The following is a 21,160-nucleotide window of genomic DNA, read 5'->3' on the forward strand; positions in this document are numbered from 1 at the left end:
TTATAAAACATGATTTTACGCTTAAATTGAGATTTTAATTTGTATGACTTGCATATTTTTCATGGACAGTTCTACAGTATGCGACGTGAACCTCAACTATTCGGGTTTCATGATTTAAAAATGGGCTATACTATTTCCGACAGTCATTGAATGTACCATTGGGCCTGCATGTACTTCCGGTAGCAGAAGCTCAGTCAGCTGTCACAAAGTGAGACGGGAAGAGGGACCTCGAAGCGAAGACAAATAACACGACGAGGGTGAACATGTCTACTTTTACCAACAAATTCAGTGACCATACGTTGACTCAGCTCAACGAAATGCTAGAAGACGACGAAAAACTTAGCAAAATGATACAAGAGATGGACGAGGTATGTTCAGCTTTTTTTTTTTTGCTATTGTACTAGCCCTCCTTTCGGTTACTGTTTCCTCTCAGCCTTTGTTTTGTTTTAGCAGCAAACACTCATCGCCATCTCACGGAAAGCTCACAATTTTTTGGAAATATAAAGTCAAATATTCGCTTATCTAAACTAATTGAGACCTCTTGACCAAACTATACATTGTTAACCTTGTCTGGGACCAAAGAAACCCGAGCAATAATTGTTTAAACACTGGAAATATTCACTTCGCTACACTTTAATGTTTTGTTGTCGTGTTACACGCAACATATTTATTTGACGATGCATTTAATGCATTAAAAAAAATCTTTTTAAGAAACTACGTCATGCTGAGTCACGCGAAAACATGTTAAGAAGTTGCTTACTGTTGACACTCAACTTGTCGCTCACCTGACAATTAACGGCATTGTCCATAATTACCTAACATGTCTGGTGCTAACCGGTTGGTAATATTTTCCGTTAAACGTATCCCTACAAAACAGTAGCTAGGCGGTTGCTAACTGCGAGGGATCTTCATACTGGCTTATTGGGAAATGAATGGCTTGTCTGTCCTCGAAAATCGACACTACAAACTATTTAATGACACAGTCTTTTCTTTTCTCTTTCGAGAGCAGTTTCCCACAGGACTGCAATGTAAATGCGGCTGCGGATTGCCTGGGGTGGGGTCTAGATCAGTGTTTTTCAATTTTTTATTGAGCCACGGCACGTTTTTTTTTTACATTGGAAAGATCTTGTGGCACACCACTAACCAAAAATGTTACAAAATGTCACCACGACCTAACACGTGCATCAGTAAGTCTATCGGAGGAACAAGGTAGGTGTTGCCACACGGACCGATATTACATTGCTATGCCAGTCTTTACACCACAGACACTCCACAGTAGCCACGTTTACATGACCACTTTTTCTCTTTCCGAATGACCTTTCCGGAAACAATGGTCTCCATGGAAAGGAATATTCCAATCTCTTGTCTACATGCGCTGTGAAAATCAACCAGAATAGTCAATAGGGCATGCCCAGTAAAACGTAAACATCAACATCACGTGATACCGACTTCCCCGAGTTATTCTTTCACTTGTTGGAATAACTCCGTATTGCCAGTTTTTCGTCTGTCCAGTCTTGAAATTTAGTTTGAATCAAAAACAAACTTTGCTTAGTCCAGTGCCGATTTTTGGCCTCCATTTTTAAAAGTGAAGAACGTCTGGATCTGCGTGTTACGTCATATCTGAGCATGCGCTGAAAGAACGCACCCGGGATCAATTTAAACAGGAAAAGATCAAATTCAATCTTGCTAATATTTTATAATTAAACTCGGGACATTTTTTATATAGATACAGTAAACCTCGGATATATCGGACTTGTCGTATATATCGGAAATTTGCTCACAACGGACAGATGAAAAAAGAACCAATTTTTCTGTAATGCATTTCCAATAAAAATTCATTGCATATATCGGATTTTTTATAACGGATTTCGCCTATTTCGGACAAAATCTCCAGTCCCGTTCCAATGCATTTCCATTAAATTTCCCTCGCATATATCGGATGGCCGCATCATGGCGCTCCGATTCGCCGAATCGTGACAGGCCACTATACGACGTCATTTGCAGCGTTTGCAGCGTTTGCAGCGTTGCCTGCGCGTCCAGGTACATTGGAAACATAGTCAAGGAAGTGCCTTTTTATAACGGATAAAATCCGATTTACGCATATACCGGATATAAATCCGATATATGCGTAAAACGGACATTTTCCGGTATACGCATATAACGGATTTCGCTTATATCGGACAAAACCAGTGGGAACAATTGAATCCGATATATCCGAGGTTTACTGTATATATTTTCTTTTTTAATAAAAGTGGACTTGTGAATGGCGTATAGAAGGGTTTAGATTCTGTTCCACAGATGGCGCTAATGCACACCAAAGCTGCTTGCCAACCGCCAATAAACAACAGAAGAAGAAAAACACCACGAAGAAGAACTCAGTCTGACAAATTTCTGTTTGAGCGGGTACAAGATACAGTAAAGTCTCATTATATAGATATCGGTTATAACGAATTACTACTTATTACGATACTATTTTCATTTCCCGGCAAATTTCTAGTCTTTTATGATATAATTAGTTCTGTTAGTACGATACCCGGTTATTATGATAATCCGGTTACTACGATGCCCTTTTCATCTCCCGCCAGCCAATTTGGTCTGCTTATATCGATACAAAAGCAGCTTAAATCAATCTTTGCTTAAGGATTTCAATACCAAAAAAAACACGGCGAACGGCTGCTTCCAGTCAACTTTATTTTTCACACTTCCACCACCAGAGCACAGCACACACACCGATTCCCGCACTTCTTTTTTGGTATTGAAATCCTTAAGCAAAGATTGATTTAAGCTGCTTGACATTGTTCTATACTATAGAACAATGTCGAGTGCATTATTGCCCACTCTTAATGCAGTTCGGCGCAGGATCGGATATATGGATAGTCAGGTTATATCGGTATTTTTTCCGACTCCCGAGAATATCGATATAACGAGACTTTATTGTACCTCAATCGGATTGGTTAAAGGAATATTCCATCCCTGTTCAATTCTTTCCGTTTGAGCAAATACACCAAATGCAATTGGAATATTTGGGTCCATGTATTCATGGCTATTGACATAATATTTGCAAATAATGATTAATAAATGTTAATTATAAAAAGTGATATTGGATAATTCCTCACGGCACACCTGACGGTTTCTCAAGGTACACTGGTGTGTCGCGGCACAGTGGTTGAAAATCTAAATCTAAATGGTCTAGATGACTTTATCGTCCATTTTGTATAACTGTCCTAATGCATAGGCTTGTAATTTATTTGAAAATGGCTATAAACTATGCTAACAGCAATCCCTCATTTATCACGGTCAACTGATCAGTGTCCGTTTCCCAGTGTGCTTTGCTGTTTTTTTTGCGTTTTTTGTAAATGGCTGGAAAGCACATGGTTAGAACTCACATAGTAGGTTCATATTCTGCATTATGCGTCGGTAGTGTCTTGGCTGTTTTATCCACCTGTGTAAAGTCCAGTTCATCAGACAGGATACATTTTGTGTGATTCTTTCTTTCTGTCAAAGAGAGAGCGTAGCAAGAAGAGCCTCTGTGACATTGAGCTACTTTTCCAGTAGGACATGTTTTTTTTTTTTTTTTTGACCTGCTGAATGTAACAATCAAACACAGCAAAAACATGAGTCACTCTTCTACTGCATTGTTACAAATACTGAGATGTATCTTGAACTTTTCCATCAGGCCCTCATTTCCTTATATTTAAAGGTGGAACTTGTTGGTTCAGTCACATGAGACGCAGCAGTAGTTTTTTTTTTTTTTTTTGTTCCTCAGAACATGAATCTCATCTATTTCACAGATTTGCAACTTTTGATCATTTTGGGTAACACAATGGTGTGACAGTAGGGATAACAACTATAACACAACACCGTCAAAGCTCTTCACACTGTGGTGTGGAAGTGAGATCAGTTTGCTTTGCTGGTACAGTCCATATGGTCCATTGTGAAGGCAGTCCACGGGACCCTGGACCGGACCAAACAAGTGGACAGAGACTGCCAGAAAGATCGGTTTGGGTACATGCGTAGGTGGACTTACTTGAACGGAAGTATGAACGCCAACTAGCTAGCTTCAGACTGATCGAGAAGAAGAAGCATCCTAGCAGCCCTCGTATGAACTAAACAGTTAGTGTTGGTTAGTGGTTAAAGCTGGGCAATATATTTTATCTACCCGTATACTTTGGAAATTCTTCAGAAAAATATACAAGAAGCACATATATTTTTGAACGTTGTTCATCTTATGTACATTGTCCATACATAATTCTGTGACCGTCCTTTAAAATAACAGTGCAGTTTGCTCCCATGTCTGCGTGAACAAGATAAAAAAATATAAAAAAATATCTTCCATATACAGTATTATTGTATGTGTGACAACATCTTCCTTAATCGCAAGTACAGGCATTACTGTTTGTTGACGACTTGGCAGGGCTCTACATTAAAAACCAAAATGACTTGCCCATGGGGAATCCTTAAGGTGAGAACTACTTGCCCGAACTCGCCCCATGTAAAATGAAAAGACCGCCATATTGATAATCATATATCAATATATGCTGATAATTCATCAGATAATAGTACTGATGCATTTTATTTGGAGGAATGTCTGAAAAATTGTATGTTAACATGGCATATGCCATACTACCTTACACATCGTAGTCGTATCGTAGTAAGCAGTGATATTTAGAAGTTGTGCACCACAATGAAACATTATTGAATAGACACATTTGTGTACTAGTAAAGTGTTTTTTAATCCAGAAATAAATGCTCAATGGTCAAACAATAATTTGTGAAGCAAAGGTGAGAAAAATACACAGAGAAATGGAAGCGCTAGATTTTGTAGCTTGTGCAAAAAATCAGCACTTGGTATTGGATCTAATCGGTGGTGTTTCATTGTAACTACTTCAAATTGTCACAGCAATGTGATTCACTCACCTGTGCCATCGTTTGATTTGTTGCCGCTAATAAAATACTTGTTTAGGAGGCACTGGTTCATCACTTTTTGCTGTTTTCCTTCACAAGTTGTTGAAGAATTAGACCATGTTGGCAGGGACGCCATGATAGATGTTTTCCTAGTCAAACCATCGCTGATTGGTTGATCACGAACAAGAACGGGTGTGGGTAAAACACGGACCGCGGTCTAAATAAACGATTCTGATTGGTCCATTTCAAGATTTCCAAGGATTGGTTTGCAAATTACCACTGGAATTACGCAGTCCGTGTTTTACCAACACCCAACAAGAACCGCTTTAAAAAAAAAAACTCTTGGCAGTACGGCATGCCAAAGTGCAATTGCCCGACGGGAATATCACTGATTGGATTTACTTGCCCCAATGTTGTTTTAACTTGCCCCGGGCCATCGGGACATCGTTATTGTCGAGCCCTGCTTGGTACCAATGTATGCAGAGGCTGCCATCCCATTAGAAAAGTTAGCCAGTTTACCAATAAATAAAAGTATTTCATTATATGGCTTATGGTTTGTAGCTTTTTATACAAGACTCTGCTGAATTAAAATTTTATATCATTTTATTTTGTCATATCATGATACATACCATGATATTTCCATCATGGTCTCATGATATCTCCCAACCCTACTGGTGGTCGTCTGTGTAAATTACTCTTGATTACAATGCTGCTTTGCCAAAAATGAATTGCTAACATTTTATTCTTTTTTCTTATAGATGCAGGAAGTCCAGCAAAGCAAAGAGACAACACAGGTGAACAACAGAACCCTGGCAGAAGAAAACCTTGCCCTCCAACCCAGACTGGAGCTCAAGAAAGAGCAACTTTCCAAGAGATACGGTTGTCTCCAGGAGAACTTTGAAGCCTATCAACTGCGCAAGTCCACTCTAGGTACAGACGCAATTAACGATGCTCATTGGAACTCAGATTCCTTCTTCCTTAAACTTTAAGGAACAAGAGCCTGATGAGTTTCGAGTGCACGCCAGTGACTGTCTGGCACAAGATGGTTTCGGAAGCTGAGGATTCTCTTTTGCTACCAAAAACTTATTTATACATTTTTATATAAAAAAAGACTATCTACAGGGGTTTGATCACTCCATCAATATAGTGACAGAGCTGCAAAGTTAGCAACACTGATCCCTCTTGCTCCATCTTCTTATTCCCTGGCAGACCAGGTGCGTCACAATGTGTTTATGAGTGAGGGCGAAGTGGTAGCACCAAATCAAAACGAATCAATAGAAAATACTGGTGGAAGTACCCACTTGACCGGGGACATTCTATTAGGGTTGTCTAAAATGTGGCACGGTGGCCATTTACAGCCTGTGGCTGTTTTTAAATTGGCCCGAGGCACATTCTAAAAATTGACAACAACAAAAAAAACATACAAAAAATACCAAAAAAGTCAAAATATTGACAGGGAAAAAAATTCCAAGAAAGTTTTGACATTTTACAAGAACAATCTCATGAAAATATAAAAAGTATAAAACATAGTTTTAGCAGCTTGACGTTGGAATACTAAAGAAAAAAAGATGTAACATGAGAATTTCCCTATCGGCAGTGTAGTGCATCAACAGTGACTTACCCCACACTTTGTAGTCGGATTTTGGTGAACGTAAGTTCTGGTTAGTTTTTGTGGCTACTTAGTTTGACTTCTTAAAACAATGTGTGTTCAAAAGAGTAACATATTTGCATGACAAAAAAAAAAACCCCAAACAAATCAGACCTCACAATCGCTCTGCATTACTTTCTCTTGGTCCTGGTCTCATGTGCTGTTGAATTGACTGTTGTTGCACATTTGGGCGAACGTTGTCCAGCGTTGGCTACGTCAGTTTGTATGTGAGGCTCGAATACTCACTATACTCTGTAAAGTGTTTGTTCTTCACATGCTTTTTAACGTGCTACCCCGGCATGTTTTGCAGGGTGCTCTCATAAACGGCAGGTTTCCGGACGGCAGCCATGTTTGTTTTGGGTTTGTCGTGCAGTGTGAAGGAAAGTGGGTGGGGGACACTTGCTACAAGTGATCGCCCTTGAAAGCCGTTTATCGGATCAAATATTGATGAGTGGCCAATGGATCGGAGCATCCGTAATAATAATATTATGATTATATTGATGTGTGCTCAAGGGGAGGTGTTGTTTGATAGACGTCTGTGAATGTTGAAGCCAATTTAAATGTTGTAATATTTTGCTTTATATGATGGCAGTGGTGATATGATTCCTCTGAACACACACACACGCATGCATGCTTAGAGACCTGTTTTTCTAGTTCATGTTCTTCTCCCTGGAGGCCGGGTAAGCTTGTTAGCTGCAGTTGTCACATTGTTGTAAAATGTGCCGGACTGACTTTAGTTTTTTCATCAAGCAAGCCGCAAATGTTAGTTGAATCTGTGCGGCGATCTCCAAAATAGCGACGTCGCCGATTCCTGACGCACCTTCACACTACCTTCTAGTGTGTGAACGCAGAGACTGTGTTGACGCAGCAGTTGCTAAGCAACCTTCTCAAAATAGCCCTCCAGCCATTCACTACTACGCTGACACAAGTTTCACTTTGCCCCCCCCCCCCGACCCGCCCGCCATCAAGTCAAGTAGACGCTAGGTCTCTTCTTTTGTTGTACACTTTTATGATATGATTGTCTCGTTCGTTCGTAATATTAATGTATACGAGTACCGCAAATACGTACACCATTGCGCTGCATTTACAGTGCTCCGTGTCTTTCTTTCAAGAAGGACTCGTGCTTTTGCCGCCAGGAAGACTGGCTTTTGTCAAATGTAGGTTACTCTCTGTCCCTCCCCCATCCCCTGACTTCTCCGCTCCAGCCATCCTAGTTATGGATTTGCTTTTGAGCAGCTGGAGACAGACATTGATGCTCAAAGGCTTTAAAAAAAATGCTGCTGTTTGACCCAGATATGAAAGGGGTTGGTGGAACTCCGTGGTTCCCAAAATTTTCAAAGTTTCATACCCCTTTCAGACATTTGACCTCATATCACGTGACCTCACACCTGCAGTCTTGGGTGAATATTCATTTATTTCATACATTTTTTTAAATTTATGTGTATAACTTTTACTTATCGACATTCATCTATGTTTTGTTTTATATATTATTATATAATACATTCTCCATTTTAAATTATTATCCTATGTGTGCTGTTGAAAAATAAGACTCATCATTTTTTGTGTAATAATATATATCAGGGGCGGCACGGCGGTCTAGTGGTTAGCGCGCAGACCTCACAGCTAGGAGACCAGGGTTCAATTCCACCCTCGGCCATCTCTGTGTGGAGTTTGCATGTTCTCCCCGTGCATGCGTGGGTTTTTCTCCGGGTACTCCGGTTTCCTCCCACATTCCAAAAACATGCTAGGTTAATTAGCGACTCCAAATTGTCCGTAGGTATGAATGTGAGTGTGAATGGTTGTTTGTCTATATGTGCCCTGTGATTGGTTGGCTGGCCACCAGTCCAGGGTGTACCCCGCCTCTCGCCCGAAGACAGCTGGGATAGGCTCCAGCACCCCCAAGACCCTCTTGAGGATAAGCGGTAGAAAATGAATTACTATTTATAGAGCCCTCTAAACATGAAATAACACCCCTACAGTCATCTTTCCATTCATATTACCCATTATAGTTGACTCTGTTGCTGTTGCCGTTTTGCCAGGTCTCACTGCTAGGTGAGCCGGGTTCGATTCCCTGCTCAGGCATCTCTGTGTGGAGTTTGCATGCTCTCCCCGTGCTTGCGTGTGTTTTTCTCCGGGTACTCCGGTTTCCTCCCATATTCCAAAAACATGCTAGGTTAATTAGCCACTCCAAATTGTCCATAGGTATGAACGTGAGTGTGAATGGTTGTTTGTCTATATGTGCCCTGTGATTGGCTGGCCACCAGTCCAGGGTGTACCCCGCCTCTCGCCTGAAGACAGCTGGGATAGGCTCCAGCACCCCCACGACCCTTGTGAGGAAAAAGCGGTAGAAAATGAATGAATATATAATATTTAATAATGCATATGAAAGATGTTTCACTATGCGTTTTTTAGTGCACAGTAGTAGGGGGTACATGACTTCCAGTCAGATGATGAAGGGGTACGCAACTCTGAAAAGCACTGGTCTAAAACATTGAGCCTCCTGTTGTTACTTGGCCAACCTCCTCAGGAACTGTTCTTTGGAAACCCCTCATTTTTTAAGGTGTGGCGGCTTTTATTTTCCTTTAGCGATGTCGCAAAAACCCTGACAGAGAAACAGTGTTGTTTGCTGAAGGCAAGGGCTGTATATATTTTGTGGCCTTAATCATTGCTCATTTATTATGCTTATTTGCCTAATGCTCATGCAGCTCAGAACAACTTTGTCACAGCATCACATAAGCACACAATGTAAATGAAGTGTTCCACATTAAACACACTTAATATACATCATACATTACTCTGTGCTCTGCCTTTCTTCTGCACTGTACCCCAAGCGCTGTACTATTGCACTATTCACATGAAGCGCTGCATGAAAACACACTGTCGGTATTAGTAATGTAGTCACGTTACATTTTTATTCATGTACCCGAGGGGGTACACCGACCCACATTTTGAGAACCCAGTGCAGGGGTCTCAAACTCAATTTACTTGGGGGCCACTGGAGCTAGGGTCTGGGCGAGACTGGGCCGCATCAGGTTTTCCAAAAAAAAAAAACAAACAAAACGCATTTATTAAAAACAGAAAAATGACAAGAAAAGCACTGATAAAACATTCCACTGTTCTCAAATATCTTACTTTTTATTTTTCTACACAAAATAAGATGAAAAATAAATAAACAAATCAAGAATAAAGAAAATCAATCAGTAATAAATAAATAAATATAATAATAATAAAACAGCAAATAATAAAAACTTAAGAAACCACATATAGTTGGTGGGTAGACAAATGATTTTTTTCAGATTAAAATGAACAAAGCATTATTAGAGCCCTGTAGACATGACAAAACACGACTATAGTCACATTTATACTCTTTTTATTTACAACATATTGCGCAACTGCAGGGTCTAGAGACACATGCTAACTCGCAAACTAGAGCGCTAGCGACCTAAACGGTAGCCTTCAAGTTATTTCCTTTAAACTTAAATAGCCAAAAACTTACCACTTCCACACGGATAGGGAGGTTAACTATTAACAGTTATTCAACCTTTAACATGAACATTAATCAAACGTAATATTTTTTTCTGGGTACATGATACCATATAGCATCCATATCAAACTTGCGCGGGCCGCACTAACATTAAACTTTTATATCAAGGCGGGGCCTCAAACTAGTGTCCTGCGTGCCAAATTTGGCCCGCGGGCCGCATATTTGAGACCCCTGCATTAATGCCTTTCAAAATCTTTTGGCTCTATTCTATTGGCTCCTATAATCATTACAGTTGTGTGGACTTTAACCTTGTTGGAACATTTCTCAAGGCCTGAGCAGCCCATCCATCCACTCATCATGCTTCTTATCTTCACTAGGATTGCAGGGCTATGCTGCAGCCATTGGCCTGAGTAAACCCTATCATTTAGTGACTTTGCTTTGTCCCAGACGAGTCGCTGATTACTGAGTATGTTTCAGCTCTCAATCATTCATCCAAGATCCAGATAATACATTTCTTTGTGGCTGGTATTCAAGTGCGGAATAACATTATTCTTTATATGTTTTATCAGCAGTCATTATGGATTCATGGAAGCCGAATTGATAACTTTGTTTGCCCGTTTGAAAGAGACTCGAGGCCATTTTGATTACTCCATAAATATAGTGACAGAGCTGCAAAGTTATCAACACTGATCCCTCTTGCTCCATCTTCTTATTCCCTGCCAGACCAGGTGCGTTACACAATGTGTTTAAGAGTGAGGGTGAAGTGGTAGCACCAAATCAAAACGAATCAATAGAAAATACTGGTGGAAGTACCCACTTGACCGGGGACATTCTATTAGGGTTGTCTAAAATGCGGCACGGTGGCCATTTACAGCTTGTGTCTGTTTTTAAATTGGCCCGAGGCACATTCTAGAAATTGACAACTAAAAAAAACATACAAAAAATACCAAAAAATATTGAGAGGGAAAAATTTTTTAATCTTAACAAGTAAGTTTTGACATTTTACAAGAACAATCTCATGAAAATATAAAAAGTATAAAACATAGTTTTAGCAGCTTGACGTTGAAATACTAAAGAAAAAAAATAGCACATGACGAGAATTTCCGTATCAGCAGTGTAGTGCATCAACAGTGACTTACCCCACACTTTGAAGAGACTGGAGGCCATTTTGGATGGGCGAAGACCAGTATCACATACCTGCCCGAGGCCCTTCTGTGTTGATCCATGCAAAGCTGGTGTTGACTTTCAGGCTTGCTTAGGAGCACAAACACAACAGATACCTTCCTGGAGATTAAGACGTAACAAGATAGTTTCATCTGAGTGTCGTATATTTACCATATCAAGCCTGAGCGCTGTGTGAAAACCATGTTTTCTCATACACAGATGCGATACACATGCGATTTATGATGATAATGATAAATATTATCATAATACAAAAAAATTCAGGTGTGTGGACCGCAATTTTTTTTTCTTAAACTTTGAATCATGTGAATTATACAGCAGTGTGGATAATTTATGGCCATATTGTGACATCTCCTACACTCAAAAAATAAACAACAAAAAAAAAATAAACGCAACAATTTCCATTAGTCTTTCTTAGTTATGGCAACTTAATTTGAAGTTGCTTTGAACCAACAAACAATATTGCATTGCACGAAGTAGCTTTTCCTCTTCACTCAAAGCTTATTTTAAGTAATGCTTACTGAATAATTGTTTTTAAATAAAAAAGAATAAGAATAATAAAGTTTTTAAGTTTGTAACTCAAAAAAATATGTTAAGTCAACTGACTTAATCATTTTTAATATATATATAATTTGCTAAATAAAATAAATAAATACAATTTGAGTGTATATGACATGCTAAATTAAGTTCATGTAATAGCCAACATTATTATTTGAACATAACTTAAAAAATAAAGTTAGCAACTTGGAAAGTTTATCTAAATCAATTAATTACATTTTTTACATTGCATTCATGTATTAAATCAAGTGGTGTCAGCAGATACTCTGAATTACTTTTTAGAGTGTATACTTCCGAACTACTACAAATCATTTAAATACTGTGCCACTCATGAGTCAATGAGAAAATGGTAGCTCTTTCTTCAGCAAGAAGGGATAAGGGAACTTGCGTCAAGCTTGTCAACCCATTGGAAACGGTGTCATATTAGATTCGTCACTAAAATCATCACACAGTAACTTAACACATACACAAGTACCAATATGAAAAACAACTGCTATTTTAACTCCCCATATTCCCTACAGAGCAGTTTACTGTCAAACAGCTGCCATGGGTGGGCCACCAGAGGGAGCTCTTGAGCTCATTTCTACTACATCGCACTCGTTTGCACTCTGTATGTCAGCTGCAAAAGGGCTCACTCCGTTCATGCTGTTGTTCTATGGAACAAACGTGCCAAGGTGTGAAAACCAATGCCCAGAGTGAGCTCTCCTCCTGCCTGTTTTTGTGGCCAGAGGCGAGGAAAACAGACACGCATGCACATGTGTCGTGTCGCCAACTTGGCGATTTTGTCCTTTGATCCGGCGACATTCCAACCCCCCCCCTTGAATGGCATATTTTCTCGAAAGCGACGAGTGACAAATCTTGCAACTTTCTCTGACGTTGTCGGGGAGTTTTCTAATATGTTGAAAGCATGCATTTTTGTGCGTTTTGTGTTCTCAATTGGGAGTGGCGGGTGCGGACAGGTCCGTCGGCCCAAAGCTAAGTCCCAAGCCATGATGTGGAGCTCTAATGTGTCCCTTAGTATTGTATAAACTATAATATGAATGAGTTGCCTTCCTCACTAAAAACAACAAATTCTTTGATTTACCATGCTAGCATCAGTGGAATTGAAACCAAATTGTAAAGTTCTTTTTTTTGTCTTACCTTTTTTTGTAGATCACAAATCAGGAAACACATCACTGGACATTCTGTTGGCTTTACTGCAGGCGGAGGGAGCCAAAGTAGAAGAGGAAACAGAGGTAATTGCATTACTTTCTCCACTAGCAATACTTCATTCATGGTGTGAACCTTCTAGGTACTCCTCTCACCGGTTATCCTTATTAGCAAACATGTTGAAATATGGGTAGCCAAGTAGCTGACAATGTGAAAACATGCTCTGCAATCTAGTGGTGTACTGGAATTTGGTTTTCACATTTTGAAATCACTTTAGTTTTCCTAATTATTATGAATTTGGACCTACCTTTAAACACAAACCTCCACAAATGCGGACACATATAGAAAGTTGGTCTGCCCATCAGGTCAAAGAGCTCAAAACAAGTCCTTTTATTACTCTTTATACAACCTATTTATTGGCATTTATCTATCACGCCTCTCACCTTTTATTCCATTTGTTTAGTCATAAAAATCAATCCACCACAAACAGATGCTGCAGGTATGGATTATCTGCAAACAGTGGCTTGTGTTCCACCACAGGGCCATCTGCTGGATGCGTTGAGTGCGTGGTCTACTGCACAATTGCCATTGACAAGTGAAATATACAATATAGACACTATTCACATTAAAAGCCAAGGTCTTGCATCATAAGACCCTTGTCTCTTGTTAGGGACTTGACTAGTAACCCCGATATTGTAATATGCCTCAAACTCAATTTACCTGGGGGCCACTGGAGCTAGGGTCTGGGCGAGACTGGGCCGCATCAGGTTTTCCAAAAAAAAACAAACAGTTTAAATTAAAAACAGAAAAATATACAAACTTTTTCAGTGCTTTGGTTCCGATTTTCTACAATAAAAGCTCTGATAAAACATTCCACTGTTCTCAAATATCTTAATTTTTATTTTTCTGCACAAAATAAGATGAAAAATAAATAAACAAATCAAGAATAAAGAAAAACAATCAGTAATAAATAAATATAATAATAATAATAAAAGGGCAAATAATAAAAACTTAAGAAAGCACATATAGTTGGTGGGTAGACAAATGATTTTTTTCAGATTAAAATGAACAAAGCATTATTAGAGCCCTGTAGACATGACAAAACACGACTATAGTCACATTTATACTCTTTTTATTTACAACATATTGCGCAACTGCAGGGTCTTGAGACACATGCTAACTTGCAAACTAGAGAGCTAGCGACCTAAACGGTAGCCTTCAAGTTATTTCCTTTCAACTTAAATAGCCAAAAACTTACCACTTCCGCACGGATAGGGAGGATAACTATTAACAGTTATTTAACCTTTAACATGGACATTAATCAAACGTAATAATTTTTTCTGGGTACATGATACCAGCATCCAAACTTACGCGGGCCGCACTAACATTAAACTTTCATATCAAGTCGGGGGCCTCAAACTAGTGGGGCCGCGTGTTTGAGACCCCTGGTTTAGGTAGTCAGCATTAATGAATGAATCAGTTACAGTGTAGTCATTAGCCTCGTTAGGCTAGCCAAAGATGCCAGCAGGCTGGAGAACATGTTTCTCCAAGCCATGTCTATACATAATCCATATTATCACATTACATAATCCAATTCCAGTAACAAGTGACAAGAATACTTAAGAGCTGCAACATTTAATTGATTAATCAATTATCCAGTTAATAATTTTCCTATTCAATCTATTGTTTCTTTTTTTTTAATGCAAATATCCTCTAAATTCAGCCTTTCAAATGAGATTATTTTATAATTTACTTCATCATGGTGAATAAAATTAACTTTTCTATGGAAAAAAAATGACGCATTAAACTAATATTTATTTTGTTTATGTCACATCTGTCTTCACTGCTCTCTACAGAATATGGCTGACTCATTCCTGGATGGTGACATGACCCTGGATGCCTTCATTGATTCCTACCAAAACCAGAGGAAGTTGGCCCACTTGAGAAGGGTGAAGATCGAGAAGCTGCAGGAGATGGTGCTGAAGGGCCAACAGCTTCCACAGGCGTCGGTATCTACCTCCCATTCTCAGGACATGTCCGCCGCGGCCAGGCCCTCGTCCTCCCTGCTCGCCGATGCCGGCAACGACTTGTCTCCTATACTTCAAATCAGGAGGAAGCCTCCACCTCCTCCATCCCAGGCAGCCACAATACCAAACCCAGCTCCAATCGTCTCCCCCCAGCCTTCAACCTTCTACGCCGTATCACCTTACCCCCCAATTCCTCCCAGAACAGGCCAGCCCTACCCCGGTTCTTCACCTGGGTATCCCTTCTTACCTCAGTACCCGCCTGCTTTGCCACAGAGGCCCCCGGCTCGTGTGGCCCCGCAGCCTGGTTTCATCATTCAGTGAAAAAAAGCCATCGCCACTTGAGGTTAACAGTGTGTGCCAAGGACGATTCGCAACTGGAACTCCTCTGAGAACAATTTTTTTTTTTTTTTTGTGGCGTTTACCATTTTTCATTACGACCAATCCCCACACTGGCCTGAAGGCAGACCAGCACCGTCTGCACCGGAGAAGCCATTCGGTAATAACGTGGGGATGTGTGCATAGCACTCACTCAACACTCCTAACGATAACAAAAAAAAAATGGAGGATTTTCTCTCCATTCGCTCCATCTGGCCCGAGTCTCCGCAGAAGAAGGGCCCAACGTAGCCTCCAGTGACACAAGCTGCTGAGCTTGTCGTTTATTAGCACTTTGTCTTCTTTAGTTCCCATTAATGTTCCGTCTCTCCTTTACCCTCCAAGGCATGATCCTAAGCTTCACGTAAAAAAAAAAATGATTCACTTAGTCAATATTTTTCATTTGCAGCATACAAATATTACTGTTTATGCATATGCAGCAGAGAGACCATATTTACTGTGTTTTGACAAAATACATAATTTCCCAGAATATATTTAGGGGGAAAAGCATCTATGCTGTGATTAGTTTTTCTATACAATGGTACATAGGAAGATAATGTAATTTCAACATCTTTTTATGAATAGTGCTTTAAAAAAAAATCTAGACTGATAAAAACACATGTAAAGGAGAACTTTGTTTGAATCAAACATGTGTCTCAAGATGGTCCAGACCTGCTCTTTTGAAGATGACCGACTATTGCACTTGGTCCTTCTCGGGGGCAAAGGTCTAAAGGAACTTGAGAAGATTGGTGGCTGAATCGTTTTTGATAAATTAACCTGGGCTTTTAGAGAGTCATATCAAAGTTGAAGGATTTTGTATACTTGCCATACAGTACAATTCTTATAGTGGGTCTTCTCTGGATTTATGTTGTAATACAGCACTGCTTTGTCATTTTTGTCCTCGGCACCTGCTCATGTCAACAATTTAGTTAAAACTCTGAACGTTATGGTTCTGTTCAGTCATCTCACTGAGCACCAAAGGCTTTGCACAGCACTCTGTGAAACCTTTTCTCAGGGCATTGGATCCATGGCAACTGGACCGTTCAGGTTGCCGCAAATCCATCCGATCGAGCTTCAGATCAGTTCATTCCCCGAAGACTAGGTAGGACAGCTGCAGTCTGTCTCATCTTTGAGCACATATTTGGTTTCGCTTCTCATTCAAGCAGGCTTTGGACTATCTAGTCTTTGAGCATGAATCGATCAAGCAATCAGTTCATCTTCAAAACCGGGTAAACTAGTCTGTTTTATGGTCAGGTTGTCTTACAGGAGGTTTCGCCTTAAATCTGAGCAAGCTTCATCGGTCCAGTCTAGTCTTTCAACATGAGTTGATGACATCTGTCTTTGGTTTCTTTTTTGTTTCATGTCTCCTAGCAGACTTCATTGGTGTATGCTCAATGACTAGATAGGACAGTTCTAGTCTGTCTAGTACTGTCTTATCTCGATTCAAGGACAGCTTGGACTAGAGGCGAAACTAAAGACCGATTTTTTTGCGCTAGAAAACCTAGAGCTGTCCTATCTAGTCTTTGAGCATGAATTGATCAAGCAATCAGTTCATCTTCAAAACCGGGTAAACTAGTCTGTTTTCTGGTCAGGTTGTCTTACAGGAGGTTTCGCCTTAAATCTGAGCAAGCTTCATCGGTCCAGTCTAGTCTTTCAACATGAATTAATGACATCTGTCTTTGGTTTCTTTTTTGTTTCATGTCTCCGAGCAGACTTCATTGGTTTATGCTCAATGACTAGATAGGACAGCTCTAATCTGTCTAGTAGTGTCTTATCTTGACTCTTATTCAAGGACAGCTTGGACAAGAGGCGAAACTAAAGACCGAGTTTTTGCGCTAGAAAACCTAGAGCTGTCCTATCTAGTCTTTGAGCATGAATCGATCAAGCAATCAGTTCATCTTCAAAACCGGGTAAACTAGTCTGTTTTCTGTTCAGGTTGTCTTACAGAAGGTTTCGCCTTAAATCTGAGCAAGCTTCATCGGTCCAGTCTAGTCTTTCAACATGAGTTGATGACATCTGTCTTTTTTTGTTTTGTCTCTCCTAGCAGACTTCATTGGTGTATGCTCAATGACTAGATAGGACAGTTCTAGTCTGTCTAGTACTGTCTTATCTCGATTCAAGGACAGCTTGGACTAGAGGCGAAACCAAAGACCAAGGTTTTGCGCTAGAAAACCTAGAGCTGTCCTATCTAGTCTTTGAGCATGAATTGATCAAGCAATCAGTTCATCTTCAAAACCGGGTAAACTAGTCTGTTTTCTGGTCAGGTTGTCTTACAGGAGGTTTCGCCTTAAATCTGAGCAAGCTTCATCGGTCCAGTCTAGTCTTTCAACATGAGTTGATGACATCTGTCTTTTTTTGTTTCGTCTCTCCTAGCAGACTTCATTGGTTTATGCTCAATGACTAGATAGGACAGCTCTAATCTGTCTAGTAGTGTCTTATCTTGACTCTTATTCAAGGACAGCTTGGACAAGAGGCGAAACTAAAGACCGAGTTTTTGCGCTAGAAAACCTAGAGCTGTCCTATCTAGTCTTTCAACCTGAATTGATGACATATGTCTTTTTTTGTTTCGTCTCTCCTAGCAGACTTCATTGGTTTATGCTCAATGACTAGGTAGGACAATTCCAGTCTGTCTACTAGTGGCCTATCTCGACTCTTATTCAAGGACAGCTTGGACAAGAGTCGAAACCAAAGACCGAGGTTTTGCGCTAGAAAACCTAGAGCTGTCCTATCTAGTCCTTGAGCATGAATCGATCAAGCAATCAGTTCATCCTCAAAACCGGGTAAACTAGTCTGTTTTCTGGTCAGGTTGTCTTACAGGAGGTTTCGCCTTAAATCTGAGCAAGCTTCATCGGTCCAGTCTAGTCTTTCAACACGAATTGATGACATCTGTTTTTGTTTTTGTTTTTTGTTTCGTCTCTCCTGGCAGACTTCATTGGTTTATGCTCAATGACTAGATAGGACAGCTCTAATCTGTCTAGTAGTGTCTTATCTTGACTCTTATTCAAGGACAGCTTGGACAAGAGGCGAAACTAAAGACTGAGTTTTTGCGCTAGAAAACCTAGAGCTGTCCTATCTAGTCTTTCAACCTGAATTGATGACATCTGTCTTTTTTTTGTTTCGTCTCTCCTAGCAGACTTCATTGGTTTAAGCTCAATGACTAGGTAGGACAATTCCAGTCTGTCTACTAGTGGCCTATCTCGACTCTTATTCAAGGACAGCTTGGACAAGAATCGAAACCAAAGACCGAGGTTTTGCGCTAGAAAACCTAGAGCTGTCCTATCTAGTCTTTGAGCATGAATCGATCAAGCAATCAGTTCATCTTCAAAACCGGGTAAACTAGTCTGTTTTCTGTTCAGGTTGTCTTACAGGAGGTTTCGCCTTAAATCTGAGCAAGCTTCATCGGTTCAGTCAAGTCTTTGTTTTTTTTTTTTGTTTCTCGGTCTCCTAGCAGACTTCATTGGTTTATGCTCAATGACTAGGTAGGACAGCTCTAGTCTGTCTAGAAGTGTCTTATCTCGATTCTTATCTCGATTCAAGGACAGCTTGGACAAGAGGCGAAACTAAAGACCGAGTTTTTGCGCTAGAAAACCTCGAGCTGTCCTATCTAGTCTTTGAGCATGAACTGAGGAAGCTTGCTAGGCCAAACCTTTTTTTTTTTTTTTTTTTTTAAACAACCCGAACAATCCAGTCGTGATGGATTCAATGCCCTGAGAATACAATTTACCAGGATGAAAGAGAATATTCACAAGCATGTATGAATGTTGTTTTTGCGTTTGTGTTTTATTGTCGTAAATGACATACGTTGTCTGTGATCCAGTCCGTACGATTTGGAGCTAAAACACATTTTTTTTGCACAAATGCAAGCCGTATTTCTTGAAGCCGGACTAACCCCCCAAGCTTTGAAAAAGAACCCTTTCTTGTGGTGTGAATAGCGTATCACTTTTCCCTCTTAATGCTGTCGCTGTGCACTGTTGAGCCGCGAGTGCCTACGCTTGTTGTGACGTTGACCACGTTCTAACTGACTGCTCCGTTTTTTTTTTTCTTCTCTATTCCAGTCATAGACTTTGACCTGGTTGGGATTTTTTGCCATTGAGCATGTGCCAGTGTGACATCTCCCCAGGCTTTTTTTTTTGCCTACTGGTGCTTGTTAACGTATGCCTGGTGTGACTTCAAATATTGCATGTGGCGTTTCTTGACATCATCGTTGCAAATTAAGAGGGCTCTGAAATGTCGTATTTGTTGTATAGCCGCCCGCAAAAAGCAAGGGTAAGAATACAGAATTTGGTCAATGACATAATAGATCCAGCATTTCTAATAAGAAAGATTATGTTGTGCATGGCCTTTGTGTTCAGTCCGAAGATTCCTTTTTGTGTGTTTTTTTTAAGCTATTAACCATAGTTTTCTATGTGGTTGGTGATATTTTCAGTGTGCTGTTGTAGGTGTTTACTTATTCTGAATGTTTAGGTGGAATTTTAATGCTATTTTCAAGTTCAATAAATCTCAAATTTGTCTATTTTTTTATTTGTCATGACCACAAAGAAAAACCACACTGGTTAAACAATATTAGTGTTAGCGTTGGTACAGAATTATATTGTCGTCTTTTAAATTGAGCAAGTAGGCCCTCTAGTGTCACTGGTTGGTATTGCACGAATCTCCACGCTGTTTACTGAATCCCCCATACATCCTTATATGATGTATTTATGTGGAACATGCAGTACAAACAAAACTATAACTAGCTATAAAAGGTATATTCTTGTATATATGCTTGTTCGCTAATACACTGCTGGACTACACAGGTATTTAATTCAATTTAAAGTTGCGTCCTTCCATAGAGAGGAAAATCGGGTGTTTTTAGCTAGAGCCCTTGTTCAGGAGGAAGTTAAATACATAAAAAATATTTTTTTTTGCTAAATGAGTGAATCAATTTGACAGCCAAAACAGAGTATTACATACATGAACTGAAGTATTTAAAAGCAAACTTGTAACTTAATGAGCAACCTGAGGAACAAGGGTCTCGAACTCAATTTACCTGGGGGCCAAAAAAAAAATAACGCATTTATTAAAAACAGAAAAATATACAAACTTTTTCAGTGCTTTGGTTCCGATTTTCTACAATAAAAGCTCTGATAAAACATTTCACTGTTCTCAAATATCTTAATTTTTATTTTTCTACACAAAATAAGATGAAAAATAAATAAACAAATCAAGAATAAAGAAAATCAATCAATCAGTAATAAATAAATATAATAATAATAATAAACGGCAAATAATAAAAACTTAAGAAACCACATATAGTTGGTGGGTAGACAAATGATTTTTTTCAGATTAAAATGAACAAAGCATTATTAGAGCCCTGTAGACATGACAAAACACGACTATAGTCACATTTATACTCTTTTTATTTACAACATATTGCGCAACTGCAGGGTCTTGAGACACATGCTAACTCGCAAACTAGAGAGCTAGCGACCTAAACGGTAGCCTTCAAGTTATTTCCTTTCAACTTAAATAGCCAAAAACTTACCACTTCCACACGGATAGGGAGGATAACTATTAACAGTTATTTAACCTTTAACATGAACATTAATCAAATGTAATAATTTTTTCTGGGTACATGATACCATACAGCATCCATATCAAACTTTACATTAAACTTTCATATCAAGGCGGGGGCCTCAAACTAGTGTCCTGCGCACCACATTTGGCCCGCGGGCCGCGTGTTTGAGACCCCTGCTGTAGAACCATAAAGAAACGGCCATGGGCGGCGTTTAAAATGGTAATCCATCAGATTACCCATTAGTGGAAAACATGGCATTACGCCGTTAATAACCAATA

General features: G+C 39.6%; 1 protein-coding gene across 1 annotated transcript; it reads left to right on the forward strand.

Annotated features, from left to right (window-relative positions):
- Positions 1–172: 172 nt before the first annotated feature.
- On the forward strand, positions 173–20,177 carry vps37ba (VPS37B subunit of ESCRT-I a). The gene is made up of 4 exons (XM_058070584.2): positions 173–368; positions 5,664–5,835; positions 12,930–13,012; positions 14,783–20,177. The coding sequence occupies exons 1-4, from the start codon at positions 264–266 to the stop codon at positions 15,272–15,274; spliced, it is 852 nt and encodes a 283-aa protein (XP_057926567.2). The 5' UTR covers positions 173–263; the 3' UTR covers positions 15,275–20,177.
- The last annotated feature ends 983 nt before the right edge of the window (positions 20,178–21,160 follow it).

This window comes from Doryrhamphus excisus, linkage group LG3, assembly GCF_037039965.1.
Source record: "Doryrhamphus excisus strain RoL-2023G ecotype Guam linkage group LG3, RoL_Dexc_Guam_v1.1, whole genome shotgun sequence".
Lineage (NCBI taxonomy): Eukaryota > Metazoa > Chordata > Actinopteri > Syngnathiformes > Syngnathidae > Doryrhamphus > Doryrhamphus excisus.